General features: G+C 33.6%; 1 protein-coding gene across 1 annotated transcript; it reads left to right on the forward strand.

The window, feature by feature from the left end:
- The first annotated feature begins 20,069 nt into the window (after positions 1-20,069).
- On the forward strand, positions 20,070-21,562 carry LOC120271935. The gene has a single exon (XM_039278619.1). The coding sequence runs from the start codon at positions 20,226-20,228 to the stop codon at positions 20,991-20,993; it is 768 nt and encodes a 255-aa protein (XP_039134553.1). The 5' UTR covers positions 20,070-20,225; the 3' UTR covers positions 20,994-21,562.
- Positions 21,563-23,245: the final 1,683 nt, after the last annotated feature.

The raw sequence follows: 23,245 nt of genomic DNA on the forward strand, positions 1-23,245 counted from the left end.
TAATTTATGGAAATTAAGGACACAGGTATGGTGGGACATGCCAATAAAAAAAATTTATGTATGTAATTTTTTTATGTGAAATACTCATTATAAGTGCAAATAATTATATTTCTTACTTAAATATAAGTACCTTTTATAGTAAATCTATTCAATTTGTTATTATACATGTTAAAGAAAGAGTTTTTAACATTAAAATAACTATAGCAAATATACTAGCACCAAAAAAACACTCCCTCCATGTTTAATTTGAAGATAAAACATGCAAAACAAAACAGAGATAAAACATGCAGAACAAAACAAATTTTCCAAGTTCAACTCCTAACAATAAGATTAATTTTCCATATCTTCATTATTGTTAAAAAGTATTTTCTCCATCTCCGGTTCACCAAGAGATAGGTTAGCAACTTGAAGAACACCAACACCTTCAAATGAGTCAAAGACATCACTATCAATGTCCCAATTTTTGGATTCCCCTTCATTGTATTGAGGATACTTTCTTGAAAGTAGTCAAAGATTAGTATGTACAAACACCAAATTTTCCGCTTGTTGAGGATTCATCTTGTTTCTCTTAAGTGAGTGAATAAAGGAATATGTGTTCCAATTTCTTTCACAACATGATGATAAGGAAGGTTGTCCAAGGAGCTTTAAAGTTATACCTTGAAGTAAAGGTGTAGATGACCCACAAACCAATGACTAAGACTAAGGCTCTAAATTCCATCTATCTTGTAATGAATCAAAAGATCCAAAAGCATCCAAAGCTCATGAAAATCTAGCATACTCTTGAGAAACTATCTTTCTCTCCTCATTAGAAGGAAAATATCTTCTTAAACATTTATTTCTTTCCCCCGATATTTCCACATTTCTATGTGGAGGAAGATGATTTGGGACCTCATTAAGCCACTCATTAGAATAGTACCTATATATTGAAAATAAATTTAGATTTTTATTAATTAAGATTTTATTCATTTAACTTATTATAATATGCATTAAAAAAAATACAAAAGTCAAAAAGATCACCTTGGATTTAAAGAATGGCCCATGCAATGAAGTGGAGTGCTACTCTTGGTTCATTGATCGATAAGTATAGCATATATAACCTCATGAAAGGTTGATTTTTCCTTTATTTTTCTATGTTCATCCTTGTAGATGGTTGTCTTTACCTTTTCAATCATTGTTTCCCACATCTCATACATCAAGTGAAGTATTGGTCTATTGGTGTCCATAACCCGAAGCATATCATAGATAGGTTTAGTAAAAAAGAGAATATAATCTACTTGTAGTAAAAAAGAGAATATAATCTACTTGGTCCCACCATAAATCATTCAAAGTAATTTCCTTCACCTTGATAGCTTTCGAGGCATCATCTTCTCCATACGAGGACCATTCTTCACTAATGGCCATACTTTGAAGAAATCATTTAATAAAATTGAGTCATTTTAACATGGTAATAACCAATGCAAAATGAGTTTCCACCATAGCAAGCAATTTTAAAGACACAAAAAGCATTGAATATTGCCAATCTCATTAAATTTCTTATAAAAATAGCATCATCATAACTTCAGTTATCCAATGAAGAACATCATAAATAACTTCATTTTTTCAGTGTTTTTAGCAGTACACATATTTTTGACAACAAGATTGGGTGTATGCACTACACAAGGTGTCCAAAAAATATGAAAATATTGTGTCTCCACCAATGATCTCGCCACTTTATAAATTGGTGCATTGTCGGTTATTACTTGAACAACATTATGAGCTCCAATTTCATCTATAGCATCTTAATCAATGTCGCCACATAATATTTATCTTTGTACTCCCTTTCATAACTAACACTTTTGAATAAATAACCCCACTTTCAGAAGTAGCCATAAAATTTATTACTGGTTTTCTTTGTGCATCAGTTCATCCATCACATACCAAGACTTACTCCTTTTTTCTTCCATGTTCCCTTTATAGGTTGCAACAAACTCTCTATATGTGCATTTCTTTTTACAACAATGTGGTCCGCAAAGCATTTTACCGTGGAGGTATATATCAAGAAATCATATTCACAAAATAAGAATTCCTTGCAAGGTGAAAAGGCAATCCTCTGGAATAAACCATTCTATCAATTTCTGAATCCAAATTCTCTTGAGCAGTTAGATTAAATGCTTTTTCCAAAGCTTCTTTTCTTTTGTATAGATCCTAAGCTCTCCCCTTCATAAGATGTTGTGCCTAAAGCAACTTGTGCTTAAGAGGGAGGTGCAAATGGAATTGTTTTTGTCTTGATTTAAATTCAGCTTCTTCTGCTATTTTATGCATTTCACTAAGATGATGTGTCACTTTTGCACATACCTGAATCTCATGACCACTAAGCTTCAACAAATGATCTTTAACTCTAGAATATGAGCCTTTAAAAGTAATATTGCAATAGTCACATTTGAAACTTATGTTCTCTCTCCTTTCATTTGTTTTTGGCAACTTTGTTACATATTTCCACAAAGGTGTGTTACTATTATCATCTTGACTATCAATTGATGCATTATCTTTAAGAATGTTACCACTTGAGCATGAACTAATACTTGCACTTGAAACTTTAAATTTGAAAGTCATTCTAAACAAAGAAATAAAAACCTGAGAATAATACAACTAAAATGAGCATAAAGAATTGAAACAAAAATACAACTAAAATGAGGAATTCAAATAAGATTAATCTAAAGAAAATTATTATAGAAAAAATAAAAACTAACCTGTTGGACTAGAACTCCTAAATGAGGGTTGACAAGTTGGGGGATTTTAAAGAAATTTCTTCCCTTTCTCTGCTATAAAATAAAAAATAAAAAACCCAATTTTTATATAATAGAAAAATTTTGTAAACATGAAAATATAAAAAGAATTTTCTATAGATGTTTTAAAACTCAAAATGAAGGAATTTTGGTGATTTGGGTGCAGCTTTGAGCTCTGCGGAGGTTTGTGTATTTTAGATGAAGGAATTCTCGTGATTGCCAAAAGAAAAGGTTGGAGAAGAAAAGATAATGAAAACAGTGAAATCATGTTTTCTCTTTTTTTTAACTCACTTAAAACTACAGCTGTAACATTCCAAAAGCACTCATTAAAATCTTAGTTACTATTTCCTTAATTTGAATGATTTTAAACAATTTATTTCTTTCCTAATGTTTAAAGAAAGTTATAATTTTAGGATACACATTAAAAAAAATGTATATATAGTATACATATATATAAGGTTTTAAACAATACATTTTTTGTATGATGTTTTAATATATTAATGTATATACATAATTTATTTTAAAAGAAATATATTAAAAGTTATCATGATCATTTTCATGAAAATTATTTATTATGCACACATTAAAAACAATTTAATATCCATAACGAATCTAATAAATATAGGTTAAAGGAAATTAGACTCTAAATGGAACCTGAAGGTGAATCATATCCCAACACGAGAACTCATTGGACATGTTAGGCATATATGTACTTTGGTGAAATTTCCAGGTTTGGTTAAGAGCTATTGAAAAGCATTTTCTTTTTTACTTTCATCATTGAAATAATAGAGCAGTTCACGATTGATCTTGAATTATATTGGAGGTGTATTTTAGTCCTAAAATAAAACAATGGTTTATTTTTCATTAGTTTTTAAATTAAGATATTTAAATAAGTTTATTTTTAGCCCCTCATATCCTGACTAAATTAAATTTTAAATCATGATAGAGATTGAAAATAAAAATATGGGTCTATAATAGATGGCAATAATACCCAAACCAGACCCGACCTGAGCTTGAGGGTAAAACCCGATTTGATCGGGTTTCGGGTCGGGTTCGGGTAAAACCCGACTTGAATGAAACGGGTGCGGGTGTGGGTATGGGAATTTTAATACCCGACCCGTACCCGAATCCGTACCCGACCCGAAATTAAAATTACTAAAATATTTATATAATATATATACATATATATATATATATATACTAATATGTTCTACAACTTAACAATTTAGGGTTTTTTATTTTTCCTCTTTGTTTAGTCTTGTAATTTTTTTAATTATTTTATTTTATTTTATAAAAAATTATAATTAATTTTAAATTATTTTTTTATAAAAAATAATATATTTTCTTAATTATATAACCCTCCATCCTAGAATTCCGCCATGGAGTCCTCCCATCTCTTCCTCACACACGCGCGCACACACACACACACTCTTTCTCTCTCTCTCTCTTTCCCACTTTAATGTGTCCACTTGGTGATGCAACTTTTTCAAGGTATAACAAAAAAAAAAGTAGACATGTATTTCTTGGAAGAGTTGAGGAGAGAAGAGGTAATGGAAGCCCAAGCTTCTTGCGAAACAAAATATTGTTTGACATCCTTGAGATTTGAAAAGTTAATTGCCATTATTTTTCAATACCACACTACAACCAATAGAATTTACACAACCGCCACCCATAGCTTTTATACTATCTACAATCACAACAAACCTAGACCTCAATTTTTAAATTCTCAAAATTCATTCTAGGCTAAATCCAAACTCATTTACTTGCTTAGAACCCTCAAGATTATAAGAACTAGATGCAAAGCGAGTGAATTTGCCTAGTTATAATTAAGATGACTGTAGTGGGCTATTTGTCTTTACTATTTGATAATGTTTCAAATAAATTTGACTAATTTTCCAAATATTCTAGTTGACTTCATCTTTTCTCAAATAAAAATGTTACATATCGAAACCAGCGCACTGATAAACAATCATATACCCACAAAGCTGAAACACATTAGGTATGCAAGACCTTAGAACTTTTCTAATAGCAAATTATGTAATCTAATAAAAGTATGAATTTCAAACAAAAAGGTACGACGGAGTTGAATTAAAAAAAATTTCACAGAAATAATGCTTAAGGTCTACAATGGGAATCATTCATAGCAACTTAATCTAGCTAGCCCATAGTATGCTTTTATTAGAGACTCATCAATAAGCTACTTGTAAGGGTTCTACCTTACACGCTCGGCATAGGGTGGTCCCTGGCTGAGGGAGATGGCTAATGAAGCCAAGGTTGGCCAAATTCCAAGTCCAAATAGGCGTTGTCCGTCCGATCATCCGATGCGCGGGTTGAGTCTGCGCATGACCGAGAATTCTAGGCGGGGGTGCCGAGTGAGCGGGTGCGGGGGCATGGTGCCGCGCATTGCCGAGGGCTCGCTAGGCAGCGCGCATGGCGTGATGCGCGTGGCCGAGGAATCTCGATCAATGGGTGGGTGATCATGTGATCACGGTCTGGAGGCCGAGAATTGGCTAAGTATGGGCCAATTAGCCGGATCAGCGTAAGCACAGACGGTACGGTCGATCAAGGGACTTGTACGGTCGGTCAACTGATCGGGTGGGCAGAGCGGAGCTCTTAGCCCAGCTGTGGGCAGCATAGCATATGGGCGCTGGGTCGGTGCCGAGCGCCTTCACCAAGAGGAATGCGCGGTGGAATACCGGGCGGCCGTGCGCTACCGAGGCTGGATGAGCGCACCGGCTAGCGATGGCCGGGAGAGTTTGGGACACTGTAGCATTGTGCTTCTTTGGTACTGTAGCACTGTAGCAGTGTGTTAGTTGTGATGAGACAGCTGAATGATTCTTGGCCACAAGTTAGAAGGGTCGGTTCCCTTCTCCTTGGAGGGTGTTTGGCTATAAATAGCCCGCCTCCTCCCTCTCATATGGGCAGCTAGAGACCAAGTAAAGGGCTGAGCTTCCTTGGGAGAGAAGCTTGTTCTTTGGGGCTTTGTTCACCTTCATCTCTTGGTGGAGAGAAGGTCTTGGCTGTGTGTTGTTGGCTTGTGGTGTATCTCGGATCCATTTATATTGAGAGTTTATGTTTTTCTCTCTACTTTCCTTGTTTGTGTGCTTGGTTGCTTGTATCTTGTTCGTTGTAGCTTATCCTTGGCCGTAGGCTGGCTCGGCGCCTTGGTGGTGTGACGAGCGCCGCGCGGTGATCGTTGGTGCGATCGGGAAGGCCGTGACACTACCCATGGTCTACCTTTATTATATCTAGTTTTTGTATTTCATCGCCAATCTAGATTATCTAGTGTCGCGAGTCTCTCTTTGATTTGTTCTTAGGGTTCACTTGTCTTTTGGTCCGTCTGGGCATACCCCTTCGAATCGGGTGTAAAGAAACCTGGTGTTAACTCGATGACTCGGCCGGTTTACCGAGAAACCCATTGACCCATGCAGATTTAATGAGTTAAAAAAATTAAATTTAAAAAAAAAATGAAGGGTGTGAACAGCGGCGAAAGAAAGTGAGGATGGTGGCAAAAAGAAGTGGCGGAGAAGCAAGAGAGAGCCGCAGTGGGAGAAAGTGAGGGCGGCGACGAGAGGGAGATGCAAGAGAAACGGCGAGAGGGAGATGCGAGGGAGATGTGAGGGAGACGGATAGACGGAGAGAGAGAGAGAGAGAGAGAGAGAGAGAGAGAGAGAGAGAGAGAGAGCATTTTTTGTATTTTTGTGAGTCCAGAGTTTAGGGTTGGGGAGCTTGGGACTGGAGAGGATTAGGTTTTTTCAAAATATTTTATATTTAAAAAAATCAATATATATATATAAAGCTAAAATTTAAATATTAAATTTATTATATTTTAGATATTTTTAAAATAAAAGAAAGGATATATAATTAAATTTTTAAGAATCATATTTAACTCATTCTATTTTTTAATTATTAAAATATAAGGTATACTATTCTTATCATTATTAATTATTATAATATATTTTTTTTTAATATTTTATTATTGACCCCGGCTTAATTCCGGTGCAATCCGGTCGAACCTATCGACCACTGACCCCTGGGCTTAGCTAGGTCAATGCTCGAACCGGGTCTGCCTACCTTGCTTTTAGATTGTGTAATGGCATGTTTTGTAATTTTTGTGAAGATAGGAGGGCATGTGTAATTTACTCCCATGCTTATGTATCTTTGTAATTCCCTTGAAAGTGGAAGGGCAAATGAGTAATTCCCTTTCATAATGGCATCTTTGTAATTTCTTGAAGATGCTTGGGCATTATGGTCATTCATCCATTCTTATCCATTTAAAAATATCTTCAATTTCTCTAAGGTTCCAAAAGATTCAAAATTTGGTCTTTTTTTCACCTAGGGTTGGCCTTCACTCTTTCTTTTCTTTTAATGTAACTCTCATTTATTTGAAGCTCTTATCTCCTCTATCTTTTACAACTTAAAGATAAAGATTTATCTTTATTCTTTTGGTGGTTTTCATATTTTTTTGTGATTTCATAGCCTCTAAAGAAAGTGAAACCATAATTCTCTATTCTACTATCATGTGAACCCTTGTATCTTGCTTGTTTGATTGTCTTTTATTTTCATAGAATGAGTTTGGTTGATTTAAAGCTCTTGGCTTCAATAATTGGCTCTTTGTGCCCGAGTGTGAAGAGCTTATCTTTCTCATCGAATTTGAAGAAAAGTGTAGGCCTTTCTTATCTAAAATTCATGGAGCATTATAGGATCTGTCAACCAACTCTTCATTGTATAGGGATCATGGCAGCTTTGGTGGCTAGATTACCATTAGCAGAAAAATCCTTTATGGCATGCACTCTCATCTTTTACTCTATATGATCCAAATTATAAGTGTATTTCTTACATGATTTGAACATGAAATTATAAGAGGTAGGTCTATTGTTAATGTCACGCCCCGAACCTAGATTGCCGGACTTGGTGCATTAACAAATAGCAGCACACCTACAAGGCTGAGACCCAGTAGGCGTGCAAGGCCTCAAAACCCGATTCTCAAAGCTGCGCAAACAAAACCACAAATTACGAAAAAAAAAAACTTCATAACAAGCTAGATCAAAAAATTAAGGTGCTGGAGTACAAAAGAAACATAATACAAATATAAGTCTTCCTTGACTACTACTAAAATGGTGCTCGCTCAACGATTCCCGCTAAGCTATCCGTCACAAGTATACTCCTAAACTGAGAAAATTTACAACGAAATTTATGAGCTTCATAGGCCAGTAAGTACACACTAAAAATATCGGGATCATAAAAGTTTTAAATTTTAGAAACTCAAACAAAGTATAATAAAATACAAGTTTATCAGAATTAAATTCAAAAGTCAAGTTTTTCAATAAAGCATAAATGATCAAAAAGTCAAGCTTATATGTCCCACAAATAACTATTGCCAAAATAAAATGTCATAGGTCATATGTTTACCCTCTCTAACCCGAGCCAGAATATCAAAGGTCATAAGTTTACCCTCGGTAACCCGAGCAAGAATTTATTTTTTACTAGCAAAACAGTGGGAAAGTATACTTTCTATTTCATAGGTACACGTTAACACGGTCAATGTTTAACCCCCAATGACTGGGTTATTGCAAAGTTAGTTCGGGACTAAAAGTTGTTATGTCAAAATATGTTATGTCCAAATATTCATAAAAACATAATACAGAAATTTGATGATCCCGTTTTCAGATAGAAAATAATTCCAATTCATTTCCAAATCTATATACTTACATATGAATTGCAAATAATAAATAAGTAAGTAATTCAAAATATAGATCAAAATAATCAGTATTTTTCTCAAAAATTCTAGAAGGTCAGAAAACTAGGATTTTCAAGTATATACATATAATATGATTTATATGTGTGATACTTACATATCTAACGGCTAGATTTCAAATTCACACTAATCGAGTTTTCTCATAAAGTCCTATATTTGGAAATAACCCATCAGAATTACATACAAAACAAATTCTAAAATTCACATGAATGCAAAAAACATTTTCAAGACGTACACTAATGAAGCTACCAAAGTTGAGACTAATAATTAATTCCCCTAGACCCTTAAGATTGAAATTAGCATAGCTTTGCAAATTCTAACCCAAATCAAAATTTTCAATCTTCTAAGAAAACTAGATATCTATATCTATAACATATCCAAATCTCACAATGATTTAAGATCTACAAAATTTAAGCGATTACTTTTAAAAATTATATACATGCAAACCAACAATTTTAGACATGCCCATTCTAATATAAAAAATCTCACAATAAATAACTTCAAATAAGATTAAACTTTAGGAGCATATAATTAACTCAAAATTGAACAACTTTCTTATAAAACATGAGTCTTGATTCAACTTCTAAGATTCTCAAATTCTCTAATCAATCTCCATACTTCCTGGAGAAATTCCATTGAGCAAACCTACAGAAATCTAATCATATCTCACAAATTACATGGGTAAAAATTCTAAAATATGGCAGAGCCAAAGATAAAATCATCTTCTACAACTTTCTTATATAAATCTAAATCTAAATAAGAGCTTACAATCATGAAATAAATCAAAAATGGATCAAAGTTACACAGAAATCCTGACCTCATCACCTGCGATTAAAGCTTATAATTTACAGGATACTTATGCAAAAATTCTAAAAGTTGGTAGTACTTAGCCAACATCTAACTCTACAAGTTTCTTATTCTATTCTCCTCCAAATTAATCTCAAACTCCTCAAACAAGAAGCTAACCTAACCCATCCATTACTAACATCTGACATTAACATATCAAGATCTAGAAAACAATAATAACAATTATACAATTTGGCCAAAGATACGAGGAAGAGGATGCTTACCTCAACGATAACAGTGAAACAACCCTTGACGACAAGACCATTCTCCCGTCCTCATCGCCAACACAATACACAAAAGAGAGAGAGAGAGAGAGAGAAAGAGATGAGGGTAGGTCTCTCCTTTTTCCCTAAATGGGGATCTAAAATGGAAGGAGGTGAAGAGACGGCTAGGGTTTCGAAATAATAAAAAAAATCAACGGCTATGATTAAAAATAACATCAACGGCTAGGATTTAATTAAGGGGTGGGCTCACAGTTAAATCGTTCAATAAAGTGATTGATCAGGTAGAAATAACAATAAAGAGTTGTAATGAAATGATGGATTATTGTAAGAATAATTCATATTATTTGTATGAAATAAATGATGGATGTTTGCTACTTAACAATGTAATTCTTCTATGAATAGTTTTTATGGATAATCTTTATTATTTATATATGTATTAAAAATTTGTATTTTTTTTGTATTTTACTTTTGTGCAATTAGTCATGCAGTTTTGCAAAAAAATAAAAAATTAATCAACAATGGAAAAATAGCGATAGACATTTCGTTGCAAATGTCAAATATCAATGGAAATTCATTTGATAATAACAAAAATGGCAAAGGAAATTTTATTGCTAATTGAATGTTCAAACAGGAAAATGTAAATTCCGTTACTAATCAAAACAATAATAGACATTATGATGGTAATAGAAAATAGGTAGAATACCCCATTTAGTCCCTAGAATATACTCAATCTGCTCCTTTAGTCCCTATTATAATTTGCCCTAAAAAATCGCTTTGTTATCCAGATATGGTAAATCAAGTCACTCACGCTGACATCCGTCCCATTTTCGGTCATTCTCTGCTGATGTGGCATTTTTAAGATTAAAATATCATTAAAAATTATTTTTTTAATGATATTTTAAAAAATATTATTAAAAAATAATTTTAATGATATTTTTTTTATAATAACCAGTTTAGTCCCTGTATTATACCCAAAGTGCCCTTTTAGTCCCTCTAATATTTTTTGTTTCTATAGGATTCTTGTATTTTCATTTCGTGTCAAATGAGTCCCTCCCCCTAACGCCAGTCTGATTTTCCGTCTCCGAGTCTGACGTTGCATTTTTTGTGAGTAAAAAATTAAGTTATAATACCCAGCTTAGTCCCTCTATTATTTTTAACTTTAGGAAGTCCCTTATTAATTTTTTAGGTATAATACTTAGTTTAGTCCCTCTATTATTTTAAAATGACCCTTAGTCCCTAATTAGAAGGACTTCCTAAGGGCGAAAAATAATAAGGGGGTCTAAAGGGTCAGTTTGCACTAATAGAGGGACTAAACTGGGTATTATGACAATTTTTTACTTATAAAAATTGCCATGTCATCCGCACAGACGGAAAATCAGACATGCGTTAAGGGGAGGGACTTGTTTAACACGAAATGAAAAATACAGGGATCCTACAAGGACAAAAATATTAGAGGGACTAATTGTGCACTTTGGGTATAATACAGGGACTAAACTGGGTATTCTACCTATTTTTTTAAAATATCATTAAAATCCCTCAATGCATGGGCCATAAGGGATTGATATGACCGCCGGAGATGTGAAGCCCAATGGAGACCATTACTGTCATGATGAGCATATGCATCAATGCCACCGCAGTCAACCCGATCATCAAATCTCCACCCCAACCATCTTCCTTAATAATCAACCAAACCCTATATCAGACTAAATCCAAATCAGCTTCTTATTCTCACAAGATATCATTAATAACTTATATTTTTAATTAATCAAACCTAGACTCCATCCGCCGTTGGAGGCGAGACTCGCCAACAACATCTTCTCCGCCGCCACCCACTACCACTAATTCCAAGCCCCACACCACCACAACCACCACCACCACCTCACCACATGGTCAATGACCAAAGACCCATCCCTCGAGTCTGTCCTCCCCCGCAACCATTGTTGGATCGTCAACATCCAGATCTAGCATATCCTCCTCCACTCCCCCGACCACGTCTCCACTGTCCAATCTCTCTAGAAGCGATTCAAGACCCTTGATCTCCAAGGCCACGCCTTCAACTGGCTTAACAAGTACCCTTACCATTTCACTGTATTTACAAACTTGTTCTCCATCGAGATTCTAATACTCTCACGTAATCACCTTCTCAACGTCGTTAAGCTCAACGAGTTGAAGCAGAGCTTCGGGATCTCGGATGATTACCTCCTTCAGGTTTTCCCGAAACATCCTGTTGGGGGTTTGCCTAAAATGCAACAATGAAAAACGTGGAATTTACTGTAGTACTGTTACTGTAGCAAAAACACTGTTGACATACGGGGTTCATGCGCTCGCAAACACCCCGTGAAACTCACTAGCGATTTTGTGCGGCCTGTATGCAGCTCGTATGCAGCCCGCATAAGCTGCAAAACACTTTCAATAGCTTCCTTGAGGCTTCATTGCTCCTCCCAAGGATTCTACAAGGCTTCAAAAGCTTCAAAACAACTCATAAAATGCTATCAAACACCCCATTCATGTTAGAATGAGATGAACAAACATACAACAACACAAGAAACGATTTTTTAGCGTGGAAACCCTACAAATCGAGGAAAAACCACGGGACTCCTAAGAGCCTCTTAAACATGTTTCCACTATGTTGACTTATGGGATAACACCAAGTTCTCTCTAGCTCACTAGAAGAATACATGCAAAGAACATGAATTTCACAAGAAAAGAGATTCAACACTCATACATCATCCATACACTAGGATGGTTCACAAAAGGACCTTAAGGAATGAGAGTTGAGGGATCAAACCAAAAAAGGATTAGGAGAGATCCGGCGATGAAGCCTTCCAATCTTGCCTTCTCCAAGAACCCTAGCTCCACCTTCTCTTCCTTAGATGATGCCCTTTTCTCTTTTCTCTTCTTTTTCCCCAAAAAACTGTGAATAGTCACCCCCTCATTCTCATCAAGGATGAGAGCTTTTGCCATTGTGAAATTCCCTTCAAGCCCTCCTCCATAAGTCAACATAGCTTCATTTTTTTTTTAAACCATGGGCCAACCCAACAAATGGGTTGGACCCAACACATCCAAATACTTTTCGAATCCAAAACCCGATTGGGCGGCAGAACTCGATGGAGATTTAGCTTCTTCGGTGGCAGCCGGAGCTCGCCATCTCTTACATGGAGGCTACGGCGATGGAGCGTGGGATGGAGGTGAGGTTCGAGTGCGTGTTGCCTCTAAGTTGGATCAAGACCAGAGAGAAGTTTTGTGAGTTCAATGATCGGACGCTGTATGTGTTGCCGTACGCCGGTAATCATCGGTTGGAGATGGAGTCGGAGAAGAAGAGGATGGTTGGAGTAGTTCATGAGTTGCTTTCTTTGACCATCGGTTAAAGATCAAGTCTTTGAAGTTAGGGATGTTCCACTCTGTCTGCAAAGCTGTCGTACTACACTTGGACTTTGTCTCGGTTTGCGATAGCCTAAAATCTCTGTGCATCAACAACTCAGTTGATTATAATTAAAAATAATTTTTTAATGATATTTTAATCATAAAATGCTATGTCAGCCAAATGTGAGGGAAAATGAGACGGACGTCGGAGTGAGGGACTTGATTTACCAATTTAGATAATAAAGGGATTTTTTAGGGCAAATTATAATAAAGGGACTAAAGGGGAAAGTTTAGCATATTACAGGGACTAAATAAGGTATTTTACCTAGAAAATAGTAATAGAAAAAGATAAAATCCGTTGCTAATAAAACTATAGTGAAAGGTGTTTTGTTTCTAATAAGAAAGGAGCAACGAGAAAAAAATATATATATATATATATATATATATATAAATTGTATTGCTAATGAATCCATAGCATCATAAATTTTGATGTAAATAAGGCCATAGCAATGGAAGTTCTGTTGCTAAAAAAATAAAGTAATGATAGTAAAATAGAAATTTCTGTTGCCATAAGAATAATAGTGGCTAACATTCCATTGACAATAGAAAATAGCGATGGAAAAAAAATAATGGGAAACCATCCAAAGTCAATATTTTATTATTATATTAGTGACTAATTGTTTTTGTTTCCCAATGGAATGCTTCATCAACACACAATAAAATATAACGATGGAATTTTAATTTACCGACAAAATTTAAATTTTGACTTGAGTATTTCCGTCGTCAGAATAGTTGCGTCGCTAACTCTGGTGTTAAATTTTTATAACGATGGAATATTCATTGTTAGTGGCGGAAAAAACTGATGTCGTTTTTTGTTTTTCTTGTAGCGAGTGACTGGTCCAATTCTCTCAATGATGGGGAATGGCAAATGTCTGTCCCAACTACCTTGAAAATCACATATGTAGGCTTGCAACATATCTTCCAAAGTCTTAATCATCTGCTCATAGTGACTATTTACCTGCGGGTGGTAAACAAAACAAAACGTCACTGTTGTTCCCATGGCTTTCTGCAACTTAGGGCAAAATATAGATGTGAATATGAGATCACAATATGAGATAATCAATGTTGGCACTCCATGAAGTCTAACAACTTCATTGATGTAGAATTTAGCTAATCCAATGAATCCCTTGAACAAGTAACTAGAAAATGCGTTGACTTCATCAGCCGATCCACTATCACCCAGATCATATCACGACCATGTGATGAGCAAGATAGATCAACTATGAAATATTCTCATTTATTCTTCCCAGGTTAATTACTGTGTATTAGGATTCAGAGCTGGCACATGCATCGAATCTAAAATTTTGCGCTATTTACTTAAGACCAAACTCTACGAGTTTCATATTTTGTTCCTCTCTAAATTTTGTCGCTAAGACCCTTGAAATTAAAGAAAGTTTCTACTATTTCATTAACTAAACCCTAAAATTTCTTATCCTTATAAATCCTTGGAGTAAAGCAAGCAATAACTCATATATTCGACATCCTTCCAATTTCTATATTAATGAGTTCACATATCAATAAGCATAGCATGAACCTTCAACTTATAAAGACAAGACACATTCTCTATTAGATTTTCAATTTCCTAATCAAGCCAGCTATTAAGGAAGGTCTAGATAGAAACTGGGCATTAAAGGAATATGAAAAGCATGTCTGGCAATCACATTCAAAACAAGTGAAACAACTAGAGACAGCAACACTAATATCAATGGATTCATTTGAACATGTTAGGTAATTCTAACAGATCTATGATCTCCATCAAATAGGACCTAAACATGCACCAAAAAATAATAAAACTCAATTGCCAAACCACAGATAAAATCCTAAGCCATCAAAGTAACATTCTAGCTTGGGGATCACTTTGAGACATTACAATAAACACCTAAATATTTTGTATTGAATATTTCAAATCATATGAGAAAACAATATTGAAAATATTAATTAAACTAGTACTTGGGAGCTTTGTCTTTCTTTCTAAGAATTTTTTCCTTTTTTTTATTTTCTATTATGTTGAAATTAATAATTTTATTTTAAAATACTTTTATTATTTTTAAGAGGTATTTACATAAATATATGTTAAGAAAATACAAAATTGTGAGCATATATCCCTAATAAAATCATAATTATTTGTACATCTATGATAGTCAATTAATACATATATGCAATTGGCTTTAGATTTCGTACTTGCTTTTAAAGTTTTAATATGAAGTATGAATGAGCTTTTCATTTTGAACCCAAACCAATAGACTCGATGTAGGTTATTCATAGAAGAGATGATGAAACAAATAAAAAGACAAGGTTTAAATAAAAAAATAATAATGAAATAAAAGAAGAGTTTCAAAAAAGAAAAACATCCTCACAATTTTTACTTTTAAATATATATATATATATATATAATCATCAAACATAGCTAAACATGATTATTACCGATGACAAAATAGTGTTAAATTTAAAAAAAAAATCATGGAGTAAGGTTTTTAGAAAATAGATTGGCATATAATGATCATACACAAGGATAAAAAAAATATCTTTTATAAAAAAAAAAATTAATTTTAACAGAGTATATGTAAGGGTACACCTATCGTTATTATTCTCACATAATTTAATATTTTATATGTATTTTAATATTCATGCCAAGTAGACTTCTTACTGTACCATTATCCTTCCATATTTTGGGTAGTAAACCTCAGGGTTTTTTTTTAAAAATTTTTTACTACTATTTATGGCAAATAAATGCAAACTATGGTAGAACACCTAATGGTTGGTAGTGACTAATAAAAGTCTCCCAATGGTACCACTCTTGTTTGTTACTATTTATGCCAAGTAAAATTATTTTCTTTGTTTTATTTTTAATATATATATATATATATATATACACAAATATATAACATAAAGATAACGTCCACATATCCCAATAAGTCGAACTACCAGATCCCCACACTTATACTTTTCTCTCCTCATGGACTAAAGAAAACATACAACGCCTTTACTTTGCTATAATTTAAACTTCAAAAAAAAAAAACATTAGCAATAATATTATTTTTCATGGTAATTTTTAGCCATTGTTGTAAATATTTTAAAAAATTGAGAGATTTTGAGATCATTCACAAATTTTGAGAGACCCTGTACTTAATTACATTTATTTATGGGGTTTTATAGATCTATGTTAAATACTATAAAATTACAATTGTATTCTCATAAAATTTATCAAGGGAACATTAACCCAACTATGGTCGACTTCTTTTGTTCAAGCAACTTAGAATTGAGATGTGCCCTACGAAATCATAAATATAGTTTAAGGAAAAGTGATTTGCCTAACTCTAGACAAGAAGGATAACCACCTTCAAATCTTATGACAAGAGCTTTTATGGCTTTTTAAATGTCTAAGTAGTTCGGCATACATACATGACCAATCATAATGGAGTGTTAAAATACATAGGGGTCGTTTGGTTTGCGGTGATGTAAAATATTACCAGAAATCAAGCGGTAATTTGAACATATTATCATATTTGGTTACTGTAGTAGTTGTAATGTTAACGATAATGTGAGGTTATCAATAGTGAAATATTGCTAAATAAGTCGTTAATGACATTACTACCAAAATATGTGCACATCCAGATTACCAGGTTGGTGGTAATCTGACATGATTTTTTTCCCAAATTTGCCCTCACCGGTTCAATGTAATTCTTTTCTCACTCTTTCTTCAAAATTTCAAAAAATACAAGGGTATTTTGGTAATATCTTAAATAAATTAATAATTTGTATTATCATTAATTATTTTTCATGTGAAAATTTTATTTTATTTTAACTTTAAATTTGCATAAAATTTTTGGATACAAGGGTATTTTAAAAAAATATGCCAAAAATTAATTTTTGATATTATAATTTAAATATTTTTATCTAAAACTTTATTTTACTTTAAATTGAATTTGTTTCAAAATTTTAGCTGCATGGGTATTTTGAAAAAATTAGAACATTATAAAGTTGATTATTATAGTCAATCAAACATGGTAACAAAAGATTATCAGTAATATAAATTCTCAACCAAACATAGTTATTATAAATTACCACAACATTCCGGGCATATAATATTCTCAACTTCATTACTATGATAATCTCATTACTATGATAATTATATAATACTACGAACCAAATGGCCCCATAAAGTAGAGGTGGTGGTGATATCCATTTATAATAGTTGTGGGTGTGTCTCTTTGTCACATATCCACGTATCTATCTACGTGTCTAGATTTTGATTGGCTTAATTTAGTTTTTATTATAAAACTAAATTTTTTTTTTGTTAGGCCATAGAAATACTATTTATTATAAAATAATAAGTTATAATGATTAAAAATATAATCCAAAAAATTACTTTGTATAAATAAAATTATAATTTCTACTATAAAATCATGTATGAGTCTCTTGAAAATTTCCAATTTTCCTAAGCCGGTCTTCAAACATTTTTATGAATTTTTTATCCAATATTTATTATGTTAGAAAACATTTTAAATATCAAAAATATTTTTATCTTGGCTAGCGTTGAAGTTAGGTTTAATTGTTGTACAGGTCCCTGTAATTATATACTTTCTGCCCTTTTAGTCCTTGCAATATTTTTAGGTACAATTAAATCCTTATATTTAGTCGAGTTGGATCATTCTAGTCCGCGGTATAGATGGGTAAGTATAAATTGGAAGGACTTAATTGTACATAAAAATATTGCAGTGGACTAGAATGACCCAACTTGACCAAATATGAGGACTTAATTGTACCAAAAAATATTAGAAGGACTAAAAAGGCAGAAAGTACACAATTATAAGTACCTGTATGGCAATTACAGCTTGAAGTTACTATTATCTTAGCTTGGTGATACATAAATCATGCCCTATGCTTGGACACAAAGCTATTGAAAGGGCCTAATTTGCCTTCATTGTGCCTCAGCCTAAGTGTGTTGACAGGGGTGAGCTTGCCCATCTTGTGTTAGGGGGAAAGCCATATAAATGATATATGTAATCATTTAGATTTGGGTTATGTATGCAATATTGACATTATCTAAAGTTATTAATTAAAATTTACTAACTACTACCAATATCTACAAGCATAAGTCATTAATTAATATTGATATATATTAAATGAGCTCAAACTCGAGCTAAATATGATTTAATGAGCTTACAAGCATATTAACGAGCCGAGCTCGAGTTCGGCTCGGTTTCTATTATAAATAAACTTCTTTCGAGCCTGAGCTCGAGCTCGGCTCGTTTATAGCATAAATGAGTTTTTTCCGAGCCGAGCTCGAACCGAACTCGAGCTTAATTTTATTATCTCGAGCCGAAATCGAGCTTACAATTTTGGGCTCGAGCCGAGCTCGAGCCAGTAGTTAATTCTGTCGAGCCGAGCTCAAACACTTCAAAGCTCGGCTCGGCTCGGCTCGATTGCAGGCCTAGCTTGTATATATGGAACTCCAAAAGAGCTCGAGTGAGTTCTTGTTATTATTTAATATTAACAGTTGTGGGTATTTGTCTTGTCACATATCTACATGTCTAGATTGTGACTGGCTTAATTAATTTATTTTTTATTTTAGAGTTAAATATTTTTCTATTGTGAGGTCATAGAAATCCTATTTATTATAAAACAATAAATTATAATGATTAAAAATATAATTCAGAAAACTATTTTTTATAAAATAATTTAGAATTTTTCATATATAATTATTTATTATGTTAGAAAACATTTTAAATGTCAAAAATGCTCTCATGTTAATTGGGGTTAAAGCTATGGAGATCTTAGCTCAGCAATATGCATTCTACTACTCCATGTTTGATACAAACCTATCGAAGTAAAGGCCTAACTTATTTCACCTTCCATGTTTTAGTCTGGATACACCTCTTAGTGTTCTCACACTGTTGAGCAAAGTGAGGGTAATTGTATTATTTTATATTAATTTAATTTTAAAAAATTTCAAACAGGGATATTATCGAACAAACAACATAAGTGAGTACTTGTTACTCCTTCCGTTCTTTTTTATCTGTCATAAGTTCATTTTTATCTGTTATTTTTAAACATAAAGAAATATTTGCTATTTTTTTTTTCTAAAATTATCCTAACACTCTATTCAATTCTCTTTTTGAAATTTAATATAAGAGAGAAATATGAAGATATAAATTATGAGTAATTTTGAAAAGATTATTAATTTTTTATTAAATTATGTGAAATAACTAACTTTCTTGGTATGTGAGATTCGGTTAGTATTTTTTTAAATATTAATTAGTTTTTTATATAAATAAAATAAAAGTTTTAAATTAAAATATTATAATATTGGTGATGATATTGATGTAAAAGGTGATCAATTTTGATTTTTTTATGGTGAAAAATAAACCAAGAAAAGGAATAGATGACAGCCACAAAATTTAGTGGCATTGCTCAATGAGGTGGATGCTATTCAAGTGTCATGGAGTATTATTGCTTGAATCCAGGAATCAAAGCAATATAGAATTCGAATAATAATAATAATAATAATAATAATTTAATATAACAATAAAATTGCTCAAATCTCAAAATAAAAATGAAGAAAATATATATAAAATATAAATTTTTTTAAATTATTAAAACAATTAATGAGATTTGGTACATATTTGTGCACTGGACCAAAGGATGGGGACAGTACCAAGGTAGGGAGTTAATGCGAACCCGCGCCACCATTTAATTATCCTGTACCTCTCCAACACCGAGACCGCAACCATGTATAACCGACACCTCTCGCCTTCTCCGCCGTCCGATCGAAATCCAACGGTCCAAAAACGGCTATCAAGCTTACAGGGCATTTTCGTCATATCACACCAACTGACGAAGTGAATGTCCGTGCTGACGTCACTCGCACGTCCTCCAGCGGATCACATGAATAAGAAGTCACGCACTTCCAAGTTTGACCAGTGAAATCTTATCCTGGTCCAGCAACGGGAGCCCCCGTTTTGTTTGTCTCATTAGAGGGAATCTGTTCACTTAAAATGTGCCCAAGGGATAAGAGAACGGAAATTCCAGAATAAAACCCGATCCTTTCGATCTGATTTCAGGGGACGCCTCGAAGAACGAAAACCCTCCCAAATCGAGATCGCGATCGAGATCGAAACCCTAAATTGCTCGATTTCTTGGGGTTTGGAAATCCATGGTGGCGTCTGCAATGGCGGACGGGAGGAGGACCGGCGAGCGACGGTGTTGATGAAGTGCAAGCGCCACCCATTTGAGGGTGGCGTTGGGGTCTGCGCGTCTTGTCTCCGTGAGCGCCTCCTCGAGCTCGCAGCCGCCCAGAACGCTATCTCTCTCCCACCGCCGCTGCCACCACCGCCACCGCCACCGCCTCCACTTGATTTCCCGCGCTCGGTGTCGCCATACCTCTCTCGCCGCCGATGCCTGAACCCCGACGAATCCCGTCACTTCCCTCGCTTCTACAGCACCCCACAGTGCGGCGGCGTCGCACCGAAGAGGTTCTCTATATTCTCTGCCTTATTTGGAAATCATAGATCTGGAGCCATCGAGCCTGAGCTTGAGTATGCCAAGGGGTCGAAGACCGGGTCCTGGTTCTCGGCCTTCATCCGTGGACGCCGGAGAAAGGATCGCGATCCCCCGTTAGAATCCCGAGAATCATGGCACCCCGGCACCCGTGGCATGTCTCCGGCGAGGTTCGCTTACTACGACAATGATCCCGAGCCCGAGTCTTCAAGCGGCGATGATGCGGAATGGCGGATGCCGGCGCCGACACCGGCGAGGAAGTTCCCTGCTGGAGGTCGCCATCGCGCAGGATCCATGACGGGGTTCTCAGTGTGCTTAAGCCCTCTCGTTTGGGCAAGCCCTAACCGCCGGCGATTCCCGGCGGCGGAGGGGTGCTCCGCCTCCGGCGAGGGTCGTTCTTACAGTCGACACGTGTCCGGCGTATCTCTGGGGCACAATCGCTCGCGGAAGCTGGCGGATCTTGGTAGGTTTCAATGACGCTTTTGCCCTCGCTTTCTCTTCTTTTTTACACCTCTCCTTTTGTTTTTGGGATTTTCTAGAAAAAAAAAAATCGAAGAAAAGGGTTTTTTTCTTTGTTTTTTTTTTATTTTTAATAATATTTTATTAGTTTAGCGGGTCGGAATTTGTACAGAAATCCAAGTATTTTTAAATGGTGTGAAAAATTACTTGATCGCCCCCTGAGGGTAATTTAGTCATTTAAGTGCAAGGCGTTGGGTTATTGTTGGTATTATATATTTTTGACACGTGGACTTTAACAAATGGATTTTCTTTCACATCTTGGTCTCCGATTAAGTGTGAATTTAGGTATATAGAGCTTGATCTACGAATTGAGTTTCTAATAAATAACTTGAACATACCTTAATTGAATATATATATATATATCCATTAACCTTGAATTTCTTTTTTATTGATTAATAATGGATTTTGTCTAGCTTGGAATAGTGAATTTTTAATTTTTTACTGAGAAAAATTTTTATCTGTAACATTGTTTTTATTTAATCATATATTGCCTAAAATGATCATATTGGTATATTTTAATTAATTGCATTTTTTAATAATTATAATTGTAATTATTTGACTAGTTGAAGATTTATAAAAAAATTATTGATATTCTAAATTATTAATTTATTGTTACGGTGCTGTTTGGATTGGGAATTTGGGAGAGGGGAATAAATTGAAATAAATTAATTTATTCTGAAAATTTTCTTGTTCTCCCGTTTTAATCTATTTTTTATTTAAGTAAAAATTTTAAAAGAGTTCTTGTGTCAGTGACTTTTTTTTTGTAAAAGTACTTTTTATTATTTGTTTGATTTTCAGAATATTATTGTTGTCTCTGTGGTCTTGTATACTTGAAACCTAAAATATGTGTTTATATTCTCTTTTGAGTTGACCAACGTAATATAAAATTAATAGAATTATTATATTTTGTTATTGAAAAACATATATTGTAAATTATTAATTTATGATGAAGGTGCTGCTTGGATTGGAATAGTGAATAAATTGAAATAAATTAATTTATTCTGAAAATTTTCTTTTTCTCCTTTTTTTCGATCTATTTTCTATTTAAGTAAAAATTTAGAAAGAGTTCATGTGTTAGCTGATTTTTTAAAGTACTTTTTTATGATTTATCTGATGTTCGGAATATTATTGATTAAAAATATGGATTTTATGTGGATACAGGTAATTACAAAATTTAGAGGTCAAACCCACAACAAGATGTATTTTAATGAGTTTGTAAAATAAATTAAGACAATTCATATTAAAATATAACAATTAAATTTTATTTCATGACATTGATTTCTGTTTTTTATGTGAATGATATATATATATATATATATATATATATCTTTTTATATATATATATATATATATATATATATATCTTGATAAGTAAGATGACACAAACCAAGAAATATGGATAAAGTTAAATCTTCAAATAAAAAGAAAAAAAGAAACATTATTAGGTTTGGTTTTATCTATCAGCATTCAACTCAATTTTTTTTTTAAACATAAAATAAAAGCATTTGCCACAAATGATTGTTGGTACTTACAGAATAAGCATAGACATATTCATGATGGAAATGTTTTCATCAAAGCAAAAACATAGCAAATAGATGTAATAATGTATGTTTTGAAAGCTTATATATTTGAAAGCTTAAAGCTGATGTTTAATGAGATATAAGATGAAGATAAAATCTTTTTTTAAAGTTTACTAGACACACACTTGAAAACTTAGAAAGTGGAAAGGTGATGCAAATGCAAAATTGCTTTGGTGGCAAACAAAGCCAAAAGCAATGATTCTCAGAAGAGAAACCCTTGGATGAAAAGGTTCGATCCCTGTGCATGCCTGTGAGGCTGACTTTTTAACATAGGCTTCTATTCATACAAAATCATTTCATATTGTATTATGATCAGAAGAATGCTTCCTCCCCAATTATAAACTGGTTGACTTTTTTGTTTTCACATGGGAAATGGTTGCTCCTTTTTTGGAAAAGTCTGATGACTCCAAAATTACATATATACCCCCTAAAAAAGTTTATATATATGAAATATTATTTTCTATGTATATATTTACAATGCCCACAAATATAAAAAACAGGTAAAAGAGAAAATTTGAGGATATCCAAAGATAACACAGCCTCTTGTGTGTGTGTGTGTGTGTGTGTGTGTGTATGTTTTTACAAAAACTTATTTGTATCTATATTTTAGAAACTTCTTATTTGTAAAAA

The sequence above is a fragment of the Dioscorea cayenensis genome, chromosome 11 (assembly GCF_009730915.1).
Source record: "Dioscorea cayenensis subsp. rotundata cultivar TDr96_F1 chromosome 11, TDr96_F1_v2_PseudoChromosome.rev07_lg8_w22 25.fasta, whole genome shotgun sequence".
Classification (NCBI taxonomy): Eukaryota; Viridiplantae; Streptophyta; class Magnoliopsida; order Dioscoreales; family Dioscoreaceae; genus Dioscorea; species Dioscorea cayenensis.

Bases quoted from the DNA above. Each gene is read 5' to 3' on its own strand.
- LOC120271935 (XM_039278619.1), top strand. From the start codon at position 20,226: ATGAAGTGCAAGCGCCACCCATTTGAGGGTGGCGTTGGGGTCTGCGCG.